General features: G+C 35.4%; 2 protein-coding genes across 2 annotated transcripts; both read right to left on the bottom strand.

The window, feature by feature from the left end:
• Positions 1-702: 702 nt before the first annotated feature.
• LOC104248616 (uncharacterized) lies at positions 703-7,127 on the bottom strand. The gene is made up of 8 exons (XM_070171685.1): positions 7,038-7,127; positions 5,045-5,179; positions 3,494-3,599; positions 2,851-3,024; positions 1,720-2,208; positions 1,555-1,641; positions 1,178-1,258; positions 703-1,001 (listed from the first exon to the last, which is right to left on the bottom strand). Exons 3-7 carry the CDS (start codon positions 3,561-3,563, stop codon positions 1,197-1,199), a joined length of 882 nt encoding a protein of 293 aa, XP_070027786.1. The 5' UTR covers positions 3,564-3,599; positions 5,045-5,179; positions 7,038-7,127; the 3' UTR covers positions 703-1,001; positions 1,178-1,196.
• An 11,588-nt stretch (positions 7,128-18,715) lies between these two features.
• LOC104248615 (two-component response regulator ARR9) lies at positions 18,716-21,079 on the bottom strand. The gene is made up of 5 exons (XM_009804915.2): positions 20,892-21,079; positions 20,558-20,661; positions 20,327-20,404; positions 19,732-19,802; positions 18,716-19,245 (listed from the first exon to the last, which is right to left on the bottom strand). The coding sequence occupies exons 1-5, from the start codon at positions 20,995-20,997 to the stop codon at positions 18,921-18,923; spliced, it is 684 nt and encodes a 227-aa protein (XP_009803217.1). The 5' UTR covers positions 20,998-21,079; the 3' UTR covers positions 18,716-18,920.
• Positions 21,080-22,016: the final 937 nt, after the last annotated feature.

The raw sequence follows: 22,016 nt of genomic DNA, 5'->3' as shown, positions 1-22,016 counted from the left end.
TTTATTGTATCTTAAACCAGAGGCAAATATATCAGGATGAGCCCTGCATTTGTCTGAAATATAGCTGTCTTTGAGCAAGACGCCAAGACTAGTCTATATATAACACATCATGCCTTACAACATCATACGAAAAAGATTTCTTCACGAGGGTCTGTAGTGGTCCCTTGGCCTGATTTTGCAGTTTGGTTCTTCGCTCAATTGCTTTGTGAAAGACACTCTTTTTTCCTTGTTTATATTTCGGGGAAGTCATCGTTTCTCCAGCAAAAGTAGAGTAGAAATCGATTTGCTAACTCTTCCAACTAGAGTTTGCATCAAATGTCTGAATAGAGAAATGGAGGAAGCCAAGAGAATAAATACACGAGACTATCACTTAAAGATCAACCCTTCTTTTGGTCAAAAAGAGAGTACTTTATTTATTAATTAAGCAGTAGAGTCATTACAAGTTGGGATTTGCAACTACTAAAGAACAGAGTTGCATGACAAATCTCCCCTCGTGGAATAATTCCATAGCCATTGACACCAACAGCTCCGTGCTCTTTCAAAACACATCAGCAATCATCCAAGTTCAAGCATTGGAGTGAATAAATCACAATGTCAGTACCCCAAAAATTTGGAAAACCAACATAAAAGAGAAATTTGAATCCCCCCCCCCCCCTTCTTCCTCCCACCTGAACAATAAAATTAAAAGGAAAGAGAAAATAGTACCCGAGAAAAACAAAAGTTCAAGTATTCTCGACTACACATTACATCAGATCTTCACAATCACAGCTCTATTTACAACTTATACATCATAATATGTTTTGTTTCTAATTTCTATGACTGACCTCATTTTGCACAACTACTTAGATTACATTATTTCCTACTCCCCATACCTCATGCAAGATCAACCATATCGATTGAGTTATACCCTTGATTGAAACCAACCAATGCCTTCAAAAAGGGGTGAAGCAATTCCACTTTCGCAAACGTACTTACAGAACATTGTACTGGAATAATTGGACCTGTAAGGATAGAAATCATTCAAACTAAATAAAATGTGATAGTCATAGGAGCTAACCCAACAAATACTACACAAAGAAAAATTGCTCATCTTAGGACATTAAGCTGGAGTATAGGTGCAAACTATATTTCTAAACATGATAGTCCACATATTGAGGATAAAATTGCAAGATGGTACCATCAGAATGAAAGTTCACTCAATCGCTGGCAAAATCATCATAACTCAAGCCTTCTGATATAGCATCCAATCTCTTGATATCTGCAGAAAGTTAAGTAGATATCATTATTGGTAGGTTCCCATAACTCATCTTCAAAGTTCACCTCTTTTTGCTGCGCATGTGAGCACTTTATGACCTAAAATAAGCACCCAACCTATAAGTCCAATATACGGGCTTTCTTCTAACAATCCCTTATATTTGGTATGCCAGGAAATGACATTGTTCTGTTTCATATTGATATGTGCCAAAAGAAGACAGAGAGAGCTATTGAGTAGTGAGACTTTCTTTTCCAAATTAACCATAAAAAGAGAATACCAGAATTGAGATGCCACACAACCTTGATTTTCTTCACTACCATGAGGATCCAGGAAATTGCCAGTATCTGTTGCTAGGAAGGCCGATCCAGAGTAGCTCTCCATTATATCTGCAAGAGCAGATATGAGAAAGATAAAGCTCTGCACAGAAGTGATATATTAACTCAGAAGATAAGGCAAGCACAAACCAGAACTGTTGGAAAAATCTGCTGTTAAATCTGACAAACTGAAGTTTCGAGGAATATGCCCCAAGAACCCAAATGAAGTTGAATCAGCATCCAATACAGACTCATTCAGCACTTGAGAGTTTGATTCTCCGCTGCTGAAAGATGAACCAGATGCATCCCCAGTTTCTGGACGAGCTTCAACGATATTGCTCTCCGTACCATAGAGGAACGGCAAATTTCCTGAATAAACTGCTTCTGATTTGACCATCCCCCCATTCTGTCCTTGCATCACTCCCACATTTGAGCTCTGAGCCAATAGCATGTTTGTCGATGCATCAATTCCTCCTCCATTAGCAGACACATCAACAGAAACTTGCGTCCATGGCTGAAGTGAGGACGCACCATTAGTGTATATGTGAGGTAAATTGGCATTAACAGTCTGGTTCATGTTCTCAGGCTTCACACTAGGTCCAGCATGTTCTGTCGCTTGACATGTTGAGTTCTGAGGCACTACATATATTTAACAACCATAATGTCACTTCCCTTATTTAACAATTCATCAGAAGATGATGAAAGCTAGATTGAAACATTAAGACGGGCACCGAAGTGTATAAGCATGTACAATATTGTGTAGCCAGTGTTGCACCAGCAGTTGAAAAAATTGTGTATGGAAACTATACAATTTTATGTCTCTTACTTCACCCTGAATCAAAACAAACTCAAAAAGCAAATGGCAATTCCATAGAAATATAATCCTAGAGAGTAGAGATCAAGGTAAACAATCAAAAAGAAAAGAGGATCATAGTTCATCCAATATGTTCTACTCAGTTTTGATAATGGGATGCTCTTTGTACAGAAACTTGGTTTCATGTAAGATATATACAATTTTGTGGGGGGTTTGACATCATATAACTACAGTATTTCTTCACTAAAATGATGGGTTAGACCATTCCCATGAGTATCCATTAAAAATATTTTACTAACAAAGATATACTCGGACAATTTTAAGGGAAAAAACTAAGTAAAAACATGAGCAAGAAGAATGGTTGAAGAATGTGTTGGGCGTAGGAGTGAAACCATTATGAAAGAGATTCAAACACAACAATAATCCCAGGAAGGTCAATAGAAGAATCTCCGCTAGTTATATCTTACTTGGCCGAATCTGCGAACCATTAGAAATGGCATTGGAACCAGCTTGATATATCTGCATTGTTTCAAGCTGTCTGTGAAGCAAGTCATTGAATCTCTGTATTTGGTCCTTCACTATCAACCTCAAATAATATGCCTGGAAAAATTCCTGGTTTTCTTCTTCAAGCTTTTGCCACACTGGAAAAAGTTCAAGATTACATTCATCTCTTTTATGTAGATACACATGGAGCACATAGATAGCAACGTTACTTACAGATTTTTTTATTTTTTTTCAGAATGACGTTATTTGCATATCTTAACTAATGAAGACTCAGCAGTCAGCAGAATCCTTAAATTATCTAAAATTCAGTAAATTCATTTCCGGCACTCCGAACTTAAAAATTATTTTCTACATATTAATAATTCTTCCATGAAATAGAGGTATGAGAAACTCACATGAAATACTCAAAACTGGTTTTTCATTTTCAAGTTTTATATTTCAAGTTGAAGTTGAAATAATGAACAAAATTACAAAATTGTAAAACAAACATCCAGAGGCCTACTAAGTATTTTCTCTTTTAGAAACTGAAATAACAACAAATAGCCTACTCTCCAAAAGCTTCATATTAGCAAAAGAAGAAACCAGATGAAAAGAGAAAGGAATCACCAAGTTCAGTGAAGCCAGGCTCAATCTTTGCCTGATGTAAGAGGGTATTGGCAACTTCCTTCTGGTTCATGTAAAGTTGTAGGCATCTTTCTATGAGATTTTGCACCTGACAGGGGAGAAACAAAGCTGAAGGAGAGGCAACCACACAAACAATTTTACAATAAAGAACTTGATGATTGTGAAGTGCAGCCGTGCAAGTCATTATTCGTAAGAATGAACAAACAATGCCAATTGTTAATTACGAAAAAGAAACTCAAGGGTTAACTTATCACCAGTTAAACACAGTAAAAAAGAACAGCTAAAAAGCAACAATATATGTAGGTCAACAACTGTGAAACATTAAATGAGGAGCTGGAGAAACCTACAAGTGATTCGGATGTAATCAACCACATTAAGACCTAGCATGTAAAACTCTACATCTCCACACAGAAGCTTGTTATCCTTTAAAAGTTCCTCTCTTTTTTTTTTCTTTTTTTTTTTTTTTTTTGGGGGGGGGGGGGGGGTTGTATAAAATTGCAATACAGTTCTCGGTGTAAATTTCCCTGAGAATTTAGACAACGTGACTTAGCAAGTGAATGGGCATAGTTGTTTATCTCTTCAAACTGGATGCGAAAGTTGAAAGATCCATTTGTCAGTGAATTGTGTTTAGTAACTTGCATTTCTTTTCCATATTGCTTGAAAATCTTTCTTATGTCATGCAATAATGATTGATAGAAAGCGCTTTGCCAGCTGTCACCACCAAATACTATGCATACATTATGAAGCTATGGTTTATTAATATGTTAAAAAGGAAGAGCAGCATCCTCCATCTCAAACACTCAGAATCATCCACGGAAGTCATTGATACAAAAGGGCCCAAAATTATGATAGTAATGCTGAATTCACCAAGTAATCGGATGCCAAAATATAATCCCTTCATATCACCTCATTGATTGTATGTGCTCACTAACAACTAGAAAGTGGTCATCCAGTGCTCTTACATGTAGATGATTCAGGTTAAGACGGAGATCCATAATTGATCTAGACAATACCATTCCAAATGATTTCTACCAGTAATGCTCTGGTTATTGCCCATGACAACAAGCATGACCAACACAATCTAGATGGACAAACATGACACCTCGTCGGCATTCAGAGTTTCAGACTAAAGCCAATTAGGTTGACAAGTTCAACTGTTCAAGTACCAGCCTCACTTGCTCACTATAGACTCTGCTTATATAACAAGCCTTGTTCACTTGAACTCTCTCTAATTATTTTTTGATTGGCCTTGGACTCTCCCTAATTGAAAAAGACAATTTTGTGGATAATAGTGGTAAGGCACAACCTGTTGAAGGATTAAGATATCTTAATCGGATGTAACATATAGTAATTTTAAGTATGAAATTTTTATGTATAGAACTGCAAAATTCTGCAAGGGTCAATCAGATACCTGCTTCACATACTAACAAATAAATGTGTATACTCCATTTTGTCCTGTTGATTCAAGCCCTATTAAATGATTTAGACGTCCAAACTTTAGAGATAATGTTATGAATGCGGCTCAAGACTCACCAGTTGAATATCTTGGCACGAGACTTTTTAAACATCCCCACTAGACATTTCCCAATCTTCCAATGTGCAATGCACTAAGTAGAACCTCGATGCAATCCGTGTTGACAAGACTTGGCAAAGGAGAGTTTGATCAGCCTACACATAACAATACATAAATTAAAATCTATTTTGTCCTGCGACAAACTACCAAAGCACCCGTAAAGGAGAATTTTAATTAAAAGATCAAATATTCTTGCAAATGCGAAAGATATGTAATGCTATAGCATTAGTCAACTACATCAAAATACATGTTACGAAAGTTCAGAGTCGATAAGGAACTTCCAAAAGCATTTGTATATGTATTACCAGTCTGATGTTTGTCCATTATATAACTTCTATCCTTTTTTATCGACTAGCTCCCTATTTTAGTTCGTTCTAAATATACAACCTCTTAACTAAAATGGTCAATTTTTTCTTTCTAGCAATTTAATAAACAAAGAACTGTTCACAACTTCACCATAACCTAGTGCAAAGGGAGATATAGAAAAAGAATTACAATTTTCGCCATATAGTGTTCTTAGCCTACTCATGCTAAAAAAAAAGGGAAGCCCCGTGCACTAAGCTTCCGCTATGCGCGGGGTCCAGGGAAGGGTCGGACCACAAGGGTCTGTTGTACGCAACCTTGCCCTGCATTTCTGCAATAGGTTGTTTCCACGGGTCGAACCCGTAATCTCCTACTCATGCTCAAAAAGAAAAAGAAAAACAATGTCATTCACGTTCACTGTGTTAAGAATAAGACACCACGTGAAAGCTTTAACCTTTAATGTGAAATTCAGCTTTCCCTATGAATGATGCTGGAGGCAAAAGGATGTAGTTTGAACAAGAAAATCAGGAGAAAAAGGACTTGCATGAAAAGTATTGAGCACTACCAGTTTCCCACTTTATAGCCTAATCAGAACAAAAAGGAAGACACCTAAACCAGTTCTCATTCTATAATTCAGATTGAGAAAATGGGCACCAATCTAAAAGTACTGTTTAGCCTAGGTAGAAGCTGTCTTCGTGTAAATAAAATTAAAAACGTCCACTGCTCTTGCTCAGCTCCTTGCATTACTAATGACCTTAAAGGTTCGACTACCAAACTATCAGTTTTTCCAAATTAAGACATGTCAAGTTTTCCTTGGATTGATATGCCTTTCAAAAACTATACAGAAATCAACATCAAGTTGCTTTTCCATCATACCGCCCGAGCAACCAAGAACAACACAACCGAAACAAAAAAATAGCTCACAAGTCACAACTATAGGAAGACAATGGAAGATTGAGCAAAAATGGCCTTCAACTTGCCATTTGCTACATGAAGTGAACCTCCTCCCTCCTATATAAGTATTCAAAACCCGCAGCCAGTGGCGGATCCAGGATTTTAAAGTCGTGGGTGCTCACTGATAAAAATTCGGAAAGAAAAGGAAAATAAAGTTTAGTTATGGGTGCTCACCCAATATTTATCTAAATATTTTTATAATTAGCTATACAAATTTACTAAATCTTGTCAAAGATAATGGGTGCTTGAGCACCCAAAATCAGCATGTGGATCCGCCACTGCCCGCAGCTGATAACAAGCTAGGATCTTTATCTTTGGAACACAGGGATATTGAAAGTGATTCAAAGTTCTAGTTTTTTACTTAATAATGTAGTCTTTGATTTTTGTTTTTGCAAAAATTACAAATTAACCACAGAGGAACGGGAGAAAAGGACAAAAAACCTAGTAATTTATAGCCTACCAATTTATAAATATGTAGCACAGAGATAACTCAAAATTCATGCAGATAACATAAAGAGTTGGATCAGTATCACATCACATAAAATAGATTCACATAACAAAGACCGGACCTTTAATGTTTAAAGGGTCAATCACCTAGGGATTGCATTAAATAATTAAATCAAAATTAGTTAAACATAAAAAGAGCCATTTTCTTAAATGAAGAGAGAAAAAGAACGAACTCTAGGGCAAAATTACCTTCCTCGTTTATCAGTTGGCCGGAAAATCAACTCGCTTATGGAGCCAAATAGAACTCCAGATTCCGTTTTCCTCCTTTTGCAAAGTTTGTTCCGACACCAGATTCTTGATAAAATACAAAAATGGCCCGTTATGTTTGATATAGGTTTAAATTAGTCCCTTAAATATATTCCTGAGCAATTTTAAACCTTTAAATTAGCCAAAGGTGAAAACTTTTAGTTTGAGTCGAATATTTAACTTACTTTGATTGTTAGGTTTAACAAGGAGAATATTTCCAAAATTGGTAGGGAATAAATTTCTATTATTGGTGCATTTTTTTTCTAAAATGGCTATGAGAGGATAGAATAGTGAACAAGGCGATTTAATTTATTTATTCTTTCCAACTTCAGAGGAACTTATAAATTTTTATGTTCAGAAACGTTTCTCTCCTTGCTTTATCCAACATGATTTTATACAAACATAATTGTATGAAGTTTCAAAATTATAGTGCTATTTGATCGAGGTTTACGATGCCCAACTAATAAAATACATTAAAAATAGAGCTACTTTCATCTTAACGGAACAAGATACTATATTTAGTTGTTTGTTCTAGTCCCTTGTGATTGATTGAATAAATTTGTGACAAAATTAAAAGACTCTATGGCTAGGGTTAGTTTAACCAACGATATTATAATATAAAAAGAGTTTTTGTATTTTGCAAGTAATCTTTACAAATACTAGCTCCATCACAAGATGTTTAATTTGTCAAGGATGCCCTTAAAATTTGAATAAAAAACAAGAAAGATGAAATTAATGTGGGATTTTTTTGACAATCTTTCGAATCTATACTATATTAAAAGCACGAAAATCTTTAACAAAATGTCGTTCGTTTTTTTTACCCTTTAAAAATATAGTTCACATAAGATAAAATAGTAATTTACTTATTTTCCTAATATTTCGGACCTAGAAATTCCTTCAAATTTGGTTATTAAATCTTTTCTTATTTAAACTAAATACCTAAATTAAGGACTTTAAATCGATTAAATTCTTTCCTTAAATAAATATTTGAAAAGTCAGTTGTTTGGAGACAAAGGTTAAAGACATTCTTTTGTAGTAGTTTTGGCAATTAAGTGATATCCTAATGATACTCCAATTGTTTCACGATGAACAAAATAATTTTTTAACATTAATGGACTCCTTTTTTTTTTAAGAATAATTTTGCTTCAATTAGTTTTGCAATAAATCAGATTAATTTTTTTTTAATTATGTGGTAAATAATGTGAGACTAATATTAAAAACTACTAAATATATAGGAAAATAATGTTTCACTTTTCTTTTAATTTTTTCTTCTTCAATCAATCTAGACTATTATAAAAGCATGAAATTTTTGGTAATAACCTGTGAAATTACCATTAACAACAAACTTTATACATCTCAGGAGCATGAAATTTCAATGCAAAATTGATCGACCTTTTTATCATTAAAAATAAATTTTAGATCGGACAAAATCATTATTTCATTAGCATTTTCTAATTATAATGTTAAAATAAATTAAATTTTTGATCATTAAATCTTTTCTATTTGAACTGTATAGGAACTCATAATATTTAGGAATATTAACATAATAAGATTACTTCTATAAATCGTGTAACGACCCGACTGATCGTTTTGAGCTCTAGCGCGTCGTTCAGCAATTTGAGGCCATGAGCAGGTTCACTTCAGGTATTATGACTGGTACGCATAGTCGGAATTGAACTCCGGGAAGTTCGGAGTTGATTGGAAAGAGAACTCTCATTTCGGAAGCTTTAAGTTGAAAGAATTGACTAAGGTTGAATTTTTGAGTAAACGACCTTGGAATCGGGATTCGAAGGTTTCAGCAAGTTCGTATGATGATTTCGGACTTGGGCGTATGTCCGGACTAGGTTTTGGAAGATCCGGGAACATTTCGGCGCCTATTGTGGAAGTTAGCATTTTGGAAGAAATTTTATAAGTTTGGGTTGAAGTGCATTATAGTGTTATCGATGTCCGTTTGGAATTCTGAGTCTGGGAATAGCTCCGTATGGTGATTCTAGAGTTGAGAGCGCGATCGGAAGTGAATTCGAAGGTCCGTGGGTCGTTTTGGAGTCATTTGGCTAAAGATAGGAATTTGAAGGTTTTGGGAAGTTTGACCAGAAGTGGACTTTTTGATATCGGGGTCGGAATCCGATTTCGGAAGTTGGAGTATGTCTGTAATGTCGAATATGACTTGTGTGCAAAATTTGAAGTCAATCGGACGTGATTCGATAGGTTTAAACATCGAAAATAGAAGTTTGAAATTCTAAAGTTCATAAAGTTTGGATTGGAGGTCGATCCATGGTTTTAGCGTTATTTGATATGATTTGAGCCCTCGAGCAAGTCCATAATGTGTTTTGGGACTGGTTGGTATGATTGGTTGGGGTTCCGGGGTCTCCGGTGGATTCCGGGTGATTAACGGATCGAATTGGAGCTTGAAGGATGGGCTGAAGGAGTTTGGTTGCTCGTGTATCCACTTCTGCGGAGGGTTCACCGCAGAAGCGAAGAAGGGCACCGCAGAAACGGTTAGAAGTGAAGGGATCAGGGACCGCAGGTGCAAAGGAATTCCCGCACATGCGTGATCGCAGATGCGGTTGGTGCGGCGCAGAAGTGGACTGGGGCAGCTGGAGGAGGATCGCAGAAGCGGTATTGGAACCGCATCTGCGGAACCGCAGAAGCGGCCAAGTGACCGCAGGTGTGGAAATGCTGGAGGCAGTGAGGTTCTTTTAAATCGGGGGTTGGATTCATTTCAACCCCATTTCTTCCATTGGAGCCGATTTTGGAGCAACTTTGAGGTGTCATTTTCACCACCAAGCATGAGGTAAGTAATTTATGGTAGTTTTTGGTTAAAATACATGATTATATACGGATTTGAGCATGAAATTGGTAGAAACTTGGGGTTTGAGGGAAAACCTAGAAAATTGATATTCTTGGAATTTGACCACGATTTTGAGTATGAAATTGAGAGTAAATTATATATTTGAGTTCGTGAGGTAATGGGTAAAGTTTATCTTTAAAATATTTCGGAATCCGGGCACGTGGGCCCGAGGGCCATTTTGTCAACTTTTCGATCGGGGTTAAGAATTGTTACAAATTGGATTATAATGAGTAATTGAACATATATTAACGGATTTGCATAATTATTGGCTAGTTTTGGAGCATTGTGCATCGATTCGAGTCTTCGGAAAGGCGTGGAATACCGGTTATGGATCTTCCGAACGAGGTGAGTCTCCTTTTTAACCTTGTAAGAGGGAATTGTCCCCATAGGTGAAATAATTGGTTATGTGCTCCTATTTGTGGGGGCTACATACGCATGAGGTGACGAGAGTCCGTGCGTAGCTAATAATATATGTAAGTCCGAGTAGTCTAGGATCCAAAAGCATGTTATACTTGGAATATCTATAATCTTGTTGGCAATTGAATTGTTTAAAATCCTATCGAATTGGTAAATGAGTTTCTAAAAGGATTAAACTTCATTTTCTTAAATCATTAAAAGAGAATTGACTTTTATTTGGATAAATGTTCTCTGATAAATTCTTAATTGACTGTTTGAGCATGTATTTCTATGTGTACCTGCGTCGCATGTATGATTCGCGAGCAGGGTAATTGTTTATTTAATTTGACCGCGTCGCATGTGTGATTCGTGAATGGGGTAATAGATGCATCTATGGTTTGCGCCGTTCGACTCTCGGCAGTGCATATTTTACATTTCTGTTGGATCGGGCTGTACGACCTCGGCATGTTTTGCGCATGCTTGTATTGCTTGCCTTGAAACTTATTGAAGTTGTTATTGCCTCTTCCCGACTTAAGAATATATGTATAAATGATGAAAAGGAATTTGAAAATTTCCTATAAGAGAACGAATTGTTTACTTGCTTCAACCTATCGAATTACAACCATGGTTATAAAAATCCACGATTTAAAATATTATTGATATAACATTATTGGACCATTAGTAAGTATCGAAGTCGACCTCTCGCCTCTACTTCTTCGAGATTAGGCGGGATACTCATTGGGTACGCGTTGTTTTCGTACTCATACTACACTTCTGTGCATTTTTGTTGCACAGGCACATGCATCTCTAGTGGCCTAGTGGACGTAGCAGCATCGTTGATACGGAGACTTAGGTGAGCTGCACTTCCCGAGACGACCCGCAGCTAGTAGAGTCTCTTTCAGATTACTGTATTTATTTTCTGTCCAATATTGTATTGCGGACGGTTGTTGTATTACATTATTTCTTAGAAATTGCTCATGCACTTGTGACACAAGGTTCTGGGATGTCTATGGGTGTATTCAGAAATTTTAAAAGTTGTTAGATATTTCATTATTTATTCAGAGGAATTTAATGTGTATTGTTTAAACGTAAAAGAAGTGATTTCGGAAATATTTAAAACGAGAATTTAATTAAGTATTTTGGTTGGCTTGCCTGACAGCGGTGTCCGGCGCCATCATGACCCTTAGTGGATTTTGGGTCATGACAATATGGTATCAGAGCACTAGGTTCCCTAGGGTCTCACGAGTCATAAGTAAGTCTAGTAGAGTCTCGCGGATCGGTACGGAGACGTCTGTACTTATTTTCGGGAGGCTACAAGGCTGTTAGGAGTACTTCCCTTCTTGATTCCTCGTCATGCGATTTGCAAATTAAAAATAAAAAAAAACGTAATTTTTTTAATACAAAAAAGGAATTTTTTCTGAGGGGAGGGGGGTTTTGCGCGCGGGGGGAGTGGTGCAGAAAAAAAAAACAGAAAATTAAAAATACAAAAAAAAAGTAAAAAAAATAATTTTAGGGGAGGGGGGGTTTTGCAGGGGTAGGTGGTGCAGAAAAAAATTAAAAATACCAAAAAAAAGTAAAAAAAAAAATTGAGGGGGGTGGGGGGTTGGTGGTGCAGAAAAAAAAAATAGAAAACTGAAAATACAAAAAAAAAAAAAGTAAAAACTTCTTTTTGCGGGGAGAAGGGGGCAGGGTGAGTGGATGGTGCAGAAAAAACAAAAAAACATAAAATTAAAAATGTAAAAAAAAAAAAGAAGTAAAATTGGGGCAACTAAATAAATTTCTATATAAGTTGGGTTGAGATACCTTTTATTTTGGGTGAGTTTCATGAGTTGTATTTGGGCTGTTTAATGGATCAGAATGAGCTATAAAATATAATGGGTTAACTTGGGCTCAGCCCAAATTGACCCATGAGCTAAAATGTTTGTAATCCAACCCATTAATCTTTGGGCGGGTTGGGCGGGTTAGGCGGGTTAGATGGGTTTGGGCTCAAATTACCACCCTTAATAATTAATTAAAAGAAGATTGGGGCCAAAAGGTCATCAAAATTATAGGTATAAAAGATTTTATTGGCTAGGAACAAAATTACATCAAATGAGAAAAATTATGGCTTGGGCAAAAAAGAAAAAGCAAGAGAGCAGTTGGAGGTTACTATTTGATGACACGTTCAAACAGTACAATCTAACAAATTAAAATAATGACACTCCTTAGCTTGAAACGCAGTGAGGTGTGAAGGAAATGAAACTTTAGTGGGGCCCTTAGGTTCACAAATTTTATGAGGCGTTATTGGGATATGGGAAGGAACCAATGGGATAGCACAACCTGGAGCAGGACGACCCCAAGCTCCTCTCCTTACTCGCTTCTATAATACTCCCTCCGATCCAAAATAAGTGATTTTTTAGTTGTTTTCACACAAATTAAGAAATTCATCTTTTCACATTAATTAGCAGTGAAATTTACCGTATTAACCTTTACTAACTCTTCACATAAACACTCGTAACACATACTCCAGCACTATTCACTCCAAGGGCAATGTAAGAAAAAAATTATTAATTCATTCTTAAAATCTAGAAAAATCACTTATTTTGGACCACAAAAAAAGGCCAAAAATTACTTATTTTGGACCGGAGGGAGTAGTAGTAAAACGACGAAAATTACTTACGTCTTACCAATTTTGCCTCTTTATTTCCCTTTCAAACGAAAAGTAATTGATATTCTTAAAATTTTAATGGGTAAGTGTTCATTTAACAACTAAATATATCTATTTTATTTGGTTTAAATGATAATTTTCAATCTAAGTGTTGACAAATTTATCAGAAAAAGAATAGTTAAAATAAATAATTGATGCATCTAAAAGATATATAAAAAAACATTAGGTAGTTTATATTGCATTATTTTGCTTAAAACCTTTTCTTTGACAAAAAATAATGGAGCTTTAAGCAAGTATATTTATATTTTTTTTTCTCTCCAAAAAACATACACAGTTTAAATAAATAGTTATTGTATGTAAAGGAAAAATAAAAAATAAAGTATACAATTGCAACTTCATTATTTTGGTTGTACATATTTTATTAGGCAAAAAATAATAATAATGGAGCTCCAACTAACTTCTTTTTACTAATTTAACTCGATAATAAGAATATACAATTAAAATAAATAGTTATTTGTCTAAGGAAAAATAATAAGAAATACACTGTTGGTACTCCATTAGTTTGGATAAAACTTTTTTTTATTTGGCTCAAATGATGGAGTTTTAGTTAAGATTTATTACAAATTTGACCCTAAAAAAGCAATACACAATTGAATCATAACCATTGTTTCCAAATAAAAAAAAAATAAAAATGTAAAATTAAATGGGGATAAGATATGCTTTGTATATTAAGAAGAAGCAAGAAGAAATACACAATTCATACCAATAAGTATTGTATACGACTATGTAATAATTGACGAAAATATCCTATCTGAAAATTATTTTTTCCACTCTCACAGGCCTAAATGAGAGTGTAAACGCGCTTTGTCATATCAGTGACCATGAGATATCGACTATCAACTAACAAAGTTTGGGTGAGCAACTAAGACTACAAACAAGTTAGGCGTGTAACTAATAATTTGTGCCAAAATTAAAATTTTCTTAACATAAACTCCATATTTTGCTCATAATTAATATTTCCTTTCAGAATCTGTTAACATTAAGAAATTCCATGATAATCTTAGGCTCTTAGGGGTCGTTTGGTACACGAGACAAGGTGGGCTAAAGTGTGGTATTAAATTTATACTATGTTTGGTTGGTGGTATAAATTTATTCCGGGATAAATTTATACCAACAACCAAACATAGTACAAACTTTGTCCCAAACTTAATCCTGGATATCCCATCTAATCCCACCTTATTCCATCAAACCTGGTATTATTTTCTTCCACCTCTCACCTGGGATAAATTAGTCTAGGGATTATAATCCCAGGACTATAATACCGGGATAATTAAGTCAGCGTACCAAACGACCTCTTACTTCCATAGAATATTTTTTTCAAATGTACAGTTATGTACTAGGACAGAGAAAAAAAGCCAATTACAAAACGAAGGAAGAGCAGATTAATCAAAACATATGAATCCAGTACATTTGCAATAGCATTTTTAATCTGTTAAAAATAATTATTGTTGTATTTCATATGAATACCATGGTCTTTACAAGCTTCTTCCACTTACCACTTCTAGCTCTTCCACCTCTAGTCTTTCTAATGTTCTTCCTAAACTGAATTGTATCTCTATTTAAGATTTAACTGCTAATGTACTCTCCATGCATTCATCCCCTGCCTCTTTCCTAAATGATACTACATCAGTTGTAAATAATTTATCGAATAATAATGTCCATGTTGTATGTGTAGTACTACTTCTACTCTTCCTTGTGTAAAGTCTAATGTTTCTTGTGTGAATTCTGTGAATGTTGTAACCTGTTCTGATATTCTTTGGCATCATAGATTGGGTCACATCCCATTTGCTAAAATAAAGGTCATTCATGCTATTTCTCCTAATATTTCCTCTAAGCAATCTTTCATTTGCTCAATTTGTCCTCTAGCTAGACAATCTAGATTGTCTTTTCCAGATAGTACCTCTAGTTCCACTTCCTTGTTTCAACTAATTCATATTGATATTTGGGGACTATATCATACACAAACATATACTGGTGCAAAATACTTTTTAACAATTGTGGATGATTATAGTAGAGCCACTTGGACTCATTTAATGCATGCCAAAAGTAATGATTTTCCTCTTCTCAAGGCTTTCATTGCAATGGTCCAAACATAATTCAACCTCCATGTTAAAACTATTAGAAGTGGCAATGCCCTAGAGCTTGGCTCTTCTCATTCCATGTCTCAATTTTTTTCTAATAATGGGATCTTACACCAAACAAGTTGCCCTCACACACCTCAACAAAATGGTGTGGTTGAGCGAAAACATAAATATCTTTTAGAAACTTGAAGGGCTCTTTTATTCCAGTCAAAATTTCCTACAAAATTCTGGGGAGATTGCGTATTAACTGCCACTTATCTTATAAATAGATTTCCCTCAATTGTAATATCAAACAAAACTCCTTTTGAACTTTTATATGGTAATTTACCATCCTATAACCATTTGAAACCTTTTGGCTGCCTTTGCTATGCCTCAGTTCCCAAGTGTCAAAGGGACAAATTTCAGCCAAGGGTTATCCCTTGTGTGTTCATTGGTTACCCTTTTGGGAAGAAGGGCTATAAGCTTTACAATTTGCAAAATAAGTCTGTACTTATTTCCAGAGATGTCAATTTTCATGAAGTTGTTTTTCCATTTCACCTCTCAGACTCTTCTTATTCTATACCTTCTCCTTTACATCATTCTCCATCTACTATCATTTCCGACCCTTCTGGTCCTTCAGCTGTTGATGTTTCTCTTCCTCCTTCCTTCACCCCTTCTTCACCTATTTCGAATTCTTCACCCATTTCCACCCATGCTTCTCTTCCTTCTAGTTTTTCTTCTCCTCCCCATTTTGATTCATCTCCAACTCACTCCTCTCCTTCACCTATTTCTTCTACTCCTGCTGCTCCTAGGAAATCAACTAGAACTCACAATCTACCTTCTCACCTTCAGGATTATGTCGTATCCCTTCCTCCCTCTTTCTTCTCCTCTACTACTATCACTACTGATGCACCAACAGCTGCAGTTGAGCCTCATTCTTACCATCAGGATGCTATAAGTCCTGCTTGGCAAGAGGCCATGACAAAAGAGTTTGAGGCTTTGGAGGCTAATCACACATGGGACATTATTGACTTGCCTCAAGGTAAGAAGTCAATTTGATGCAAATGGGTTTACAAAATTAAATATAGGGCTGATGGTTCTATTGTGAGGTATAAAGCAACGCTAGTAGCTAGAGGTAACACTCAAGTAGAGGGTGTAGACTTTGCTGAAACATTTTCACCTGTTGTAAAGTTGTGTACTGTTAGATGCCTCATTGCTTTTGATGTCAAACATAATTGGTCATTGTTTCAATTGGATGTGAATAATGCATTTTTGCATGGGGACTTAGATGAGGAAGTCTACATGAGATTGCCACAGGGTCTTTCAGTTGGTTCTTCTCCTAGTTTAAAGAAATCCTTGTATTTGAAACAAGCTTCTCGGCAATGGTATACAAAGCTATCTCAGTATCTTTGTTCTATAGGGTACACTCATTCTTTGAATGACTATTCATTATTTTTCAAAAGAACTGATGTTTCCTCTATTTTCATTGCTGTCTCTGTAGATGATATCATCCTCACTGGCAATGATATAGCTGAAATTACTGCTTTAAAGAATTTTCTGGATGTTGAATTCAAGATCAAGGATTTGGGCCACCTTAACTATTTTCTTGGCATTGAGGTGCTTTATCATTCCTCAGGGGTTCTTCTACACCAAAGAAAATTTATTTCTGATCTATTGACTGAGTTTAAGTGTTCAAATGTCTCTTCTGTTGTGTGTCCTCTTGCTTTGTCCACCAAGTTACATTCTGAGGCTGGGGATGTCTTGCTTAGGCCGGATGCTTATCATAGCTTAATTGGTAAACTCAATTTTCTCACTCATACTAGGCCCGACTTATGTTTTGCTGTGCAACATCTTAGTCAATTTCTTAAGACCCCTCGAGTTCCTCATATGGAAGCTGCATTACATGTTTTTAAGGTACTTAAAGGGTACTTCTGATGTTGGTATTTTTTTTTTTGAACAATTCTTCTGATCTATCTCTCCATGGCTACTGTGATAGTGACTGGGCAGCCTGCCTTGAGACTCGCAAATCTGTTACTGGTTTCTGTGTTTCTTTTGGAGGTAGTTTAATAAGCTGGAAGTCTAAGAAACAGCAGGTGGTGTCTCTCTCTTCTGCTAAAGCAGAATACAGGGCCCTAAGTAAAGTTGTGGCTGAATTATCTTAGTTGGCTCGTTTGTTTTCTTATCTAGGTATGCCTCTCTCAGCACCTATACCTGTTTTTGTGACAGTATGGCTGCGATTCATATTGCTAAGAATCCGGTATTCCACGAGCACACCAAACACATTGAGCTCGATTGCCATTTCATCCGCACTAAGTTGACTGATGGTTTGATATCTTTGAGTCACATTAATACTGCTTCCCAACCAACCGATGTATTCACTAAGTCTCTTGCAGGTGCTTCTCATCAATTTTTGTTTCGCAAGTTGGGCGTGTGCACACCCTCCAACTTGGGGGGGGGGTATTAGAGATAGTGCTATTACTTGAAGGATTGGGCCACCTTTGTATTTATTTGTACTGGGCTAAGCCCAATTGTTGATTTCTTAATAAGTTGTCGGGCAGTGGCCCAAGTAGTTGAGTGGACTACCAATTATACCCTTATATATATACATACATATCGTTCATATGTAAGAACGATAGATCTGAAAGACAATGAACAGAGGCTTCTCGATTCCTCTCACTTTCTCTTAAACTCTAGCTATTTTTCATCAAATTTTTCGATCTACAAATGTTTACACATACATGAAAACTAAAACACTGCATCCTCAAAATGTGTTTAAGAATAGATTCGAATTCTGATGTTAATATGAATTTTATATTTTCACTCCTCTTAGGTTAGTATTAACGAAGACCTTTAGAATTTATCAATTGCAAGTAATTCCACTACAATCATAGATTTTTGCTTCCAAAAAAAAAAAAGACAATATCAGGACATGTTTATGTGCTTGGACAAAAAAGAAAGTTCTCTTCAAAATAAGAAAGTACAACAATAATTATTAAGCCTCAATCCCAAATGAGTTGGGATACCATATTTATCAAAATATAGTAACTGAATTTTCTTTCGCAATAGTGTTTTATTCTTTTCTAATATGTTGGAAATAATTCCTATCAGATGTCTTATTCATTAGAGAAATACAAAAATTCGCATTTTTCTTGTGATTAAAAAAATGGCTTATGTTAGTTTGCTAACCCTAATTATGTCTTCTAAAAGAAACTTAAGAATATGTAGCTTTTCAAAAATCATTTCAGAAAAATTCTTAATTTTTTATAAATGTGTGTTGTTGCTGAAATTAAAAAAGAAGCATAATTATTTATGAAATTAAATTAATATAATTATAAACTAGAATAAAATCTTGAGTTTGCTATATTGATCGAGATGATCGAGAATTTATGTAGGATAGAGTTTATTCTTTATTGAGCTAGCTAAACAGGATGATCAATCATTCTCAAGAATTTATATTTTTTAATTTTTATTTTAAGCACAAATTTTAATATAGTATTTATGTAATTTTTTTTAATTTCTTTTTATCCCTATAGAGATGGGATACACGCGCAAAAAGCGTACTCTAAGACTAGTAAATGAAAAACTTAGGTTTAACAAATTTTAAGTGTTAACAAAAACACCACTTTTGTATATTAAATGCTTCTCCATTCATTTACAAGAAGAAAAAGGAACACATTTCTATCTACAATAAAAAGATCTATTCACCTCTTAGGTTAGCAAACAAAATTGGCTGTATTGTTATAAAGAGACAAAAACAAAGTTATCTGACTAAAAAAAAACAAAAGGAAATTATATTTGCATTGATCATAAGATTAGACAGTAGTTAGGCTACTGTATCTCGGCCTTGTTCTCTCTGGAGATAGACCTTCTTCAATGGACTTCCTCTTATTATTATTGCCTTGAGATTGCTGGATTTGCTGTATTTGTTCTGTGTCTAATTCTGTTTTTGGCTGTGGCTGTGATTGTTCTGATGGAACTTTTTCGATTTCTGGTGATTCTTGATTTTCCTTTGTGACAATTTTCTCAGGTTCATGAAAGCTTTTGCATTTGGTTTTCATCATATGGGGTTTAAGCTTATTGACATCTGATAATCTGACTGGCTTCAAGAAAAATTCCTCTGCTCCTTCTTCTAAACATCTGATGACTCAGTCAGAAAATATTATTAACCCTTTATTTTTTATCCAATAATCTTCAAGAAATTAGTGGAAATGACACCAGATAACCACTTTTAAGTATGCGGTTTAAAATATATCTATAGTATATAATGAATTTAAAAATTTACGCTTAAACTTTAGGACAATGACGTCCTGAAGTTTGAACCTCTTCAGGACATCATATCCTAAATTTCAAAAATTGTGTCGAGAAATTTGAATCTTATGTCTTGAATTTTAAATTAGCAGTTCAGAAATTCGGGATACTTTGTCCTAATTTTCAAATTAGTAGCTCAAAAATTCATGATACGAAAATTCAGGATGCTTAGTCTTGAAATTTGGACGAAATGGCTAATCTTTAAATATATTATAAATTGTAAATATATTTTAAATAACATGCTTAAAAGTGGTTATTGATGCACTTCGCCTAAGAAACTAAAATTAAGGTAATACTGTGCTTGTTAGTATTTACCTATTGATTCTTGAAGGAACATTCTCAGATGACATAATGACTACTGGAATGTTTCTAAATGATGACGATTCCTGTCATAAAAAAGAGTACAAATATTAATTTACCAACTAGATAAATTGATTGGCAAAAGAATCTAGTAAAAGGAAAAGTTGTTTCAGTAGGGGTCCAAAAAAGGAAAGACATAAAACCATAGGCACATGTCCTTTCAACATCTAGTTATGTAGTACACATATCAGACACAGATCTATTATACGCAGTCTTGCCCCGCATTTCTGCAATAAGCTATTTTTACGGCTCGAACCCGTAATATTCCTAGTCACATGGTAACAACTTTACCAGTTACGCCAAGACTCCCTTCTCAGCTTTGCCAGTACACATACAGGTGGGCTAGATTTCCTAACAAGATTCTCAACTGATCTCAAAATTGAAAGGTGAGAAAAGGACCCATATGGCTAATGGGAATGCCACTAACAATTTATGGGAACAATTTATGTCCTAAAGTATATTACCAAGAAAGGAAAATGATGTACAATTCAGATCAAAGAGTAATATGGCAGCAAGAGGGGAAAAAAAGGTGCTATTTTCTTGAGCATACCTTAATTTTCTTGAGCAAATCATAGCCTGTCATACCAGGCATACAGTAGTCTGTGATAATAAGATTTATTTCCACTTCCTGCAAATTCCAGAGAACAAAAAAGATTAACTTTTTTTTAAAACTTTCAGTAAAAACCAGTGGAAAATCCAAGAAACAAAAAAGGGAATAATTTATGGAAAAATACAAGAAGTCAGTACAAGAAAGTAAGTGAAATGGGGAAATGAACATTACCTGATGGTTATGAGGAGAAACACAAGGTGGATTTGGGTGATTGTGGTCATTTTCTTGAAACCCCAAAAATTCTAAAGCTTTACTTCCAGAATCCACAGTAGTAACTGCCATTATAAAAAATGCAGATGCACACAGTAGAAAATCAATAAAAATGTTATCTTGAAATCCCTTTGGCCAGAAAAATAAATGGAAATAGAAACCAACTATGTTGCGCGGACTCATCAAAATGTTGTTGCACGGATGCAAAAATGACTATTTTGGAGGATCTGACACACCCCGTAATATTTTCGATAAGTCTGAGCAACATAGGAAACGAGAAAACTAAAAAGATTACCTTGGCAAGCAGAGGTTCTAAAGAGCCTCTCAATGAGCTTCCTATCAATCAAGCTATCATCTACAGCTAAGACATGAAACTGTTGCTCAGCAGCTACCATTCCCATTGCTCCAATTCTTTTAGAGGAGAAAAGTTTGGATTTTTACTTAATTCCTTGGTGGGGTTGGTTTGTTTGTAATTGTATTGGTTGGGTGTTTTTTTTTTTTCTTTGTCTATCTTTCTGTTATGAATATGAGGAAGGAAAAAGAGTGGGGAAGGTTTGGCTTTGTAATGAAATAAGTCCTACCAAATTCCACAACAAACAAAGCAAGATCTGACCAGATTTCATCCCAAAGATTACAAGACAAGCAATGAAGAAAGAAAAGCTACTAAATTAGAGTAAAAACAGAACAAAGTATTTGAGGATTTCTTGGAAGTTGGAGTTTACTACCTATAATAAGAAAGCAATTACAGAAGGGAGAAATGTATAGCTACACATACATATATATGTGTGTGAAAGTAAGAAGGGAAAGGTAAGGTCTGGAACAGCCTCTCTGTCACTCGGGTAGAGGTAAGGTGCGTACATATTACCCTCCCCAGACCCCACTTATGAGATTACACTGGATTGTTATTGTTGTTGCAGTATAGTAAGAAGGGAAAACTAACTATAGAGATTGCCAAGAGGGTTCTTTCATGGTGACAGTGGGGGTGGATGGGACCCACAAATCCTACAAAGAGATACAGGTGAGATAAGCAATGGTGCCTTTGTTCCTATTGTGAAATCATGTGCACTTACCATATCTTGAGCAGGTGGGGGAGTAGTGTGCAAAGAGGCCAATTTCTTTTGATTCCCTTTTAAGATTTGCTTCCCATGGCCATTCTATGTGTACCCCATCTATGTATGTTTCTTTTGACCCCATCATTTATGTGTATTCTTCTCCCATTCACTCTTTTTCCTTCTTTTTTTTTTTCACCCGATGTTCGGTATCCACGTTGGGACCCGAGTAAATCTGGATTTGCGCCGGGGATTCCCACATTGGGAGATAAAGCGCCTTAACAAAGGCGACTCCATATCCAGGGGCTCGAACTCGAGACCTCTAATTAAAGATGAAGGAGTACTTACCACTCCACCATAACCCTTGTTGG

This window comes from Nicotiana sylvestris, chromosome 4, assembly GCF_000393655.2.
Source record: "Nicotiana sylvestris chromosome 4, ASM39365v2, whole genome shotgun sequence".
NCBI lineage: Eukaryota > Viridiplantae > Streptophyta > Magnoliopsida > Solanales > Solanaceae > Nicotiana > Nicotiana sylvestris.
This window is presented reverse-complemented; position numbering and strand designations above follow the sequence as displayed.

Bases quoted from the DNA above. Each gene is read 5' to 3' on its own strand.
- LOC104248615 (XM_009804915.2), bottom strand. From the start codon at position 20,997: ATGGGAATGGTAGCTGCTGAGCAACAGTTTCATGTCTTAGCTGTAGAT. The intron at 20,405-20,557 runs GTAATGTTCATT...TGGAATTTGCAG, and splicing joins TTTCTCCTCATAACCATCAG to GAAGTGGAAATAAATCTTAT. The intron at 19,803-20,326 runs GTATGCTCAAGA...TTTTTATGACAG, and splicing joins ATTTGCTCAAGAAAATTAAG to GAATCGTCATCATTTAGAAA.
- LOC104248616 (XM_070171685.1), bottom strand. From the start codon at position 3,563: ATGAACCAGAAGGAAGTTGCCAATACCCTCTTACATCAGGCAAAGATT. The intron at 1,642-1,719 runs GTTTGTGCTTGC...CTGCTCTTGCAG, and splicing joins AGATTTTTCCAACAGTTCTG to ATATAATGGAGAGCTACTCT. The intron at 1,259-1,554 runs GTTGTGTGGCAT...AACTTTCTGCAG, and splicing joins TGGTAGTGAAGAAAATCAAG to ATATCAAGAGATTGGATGCT.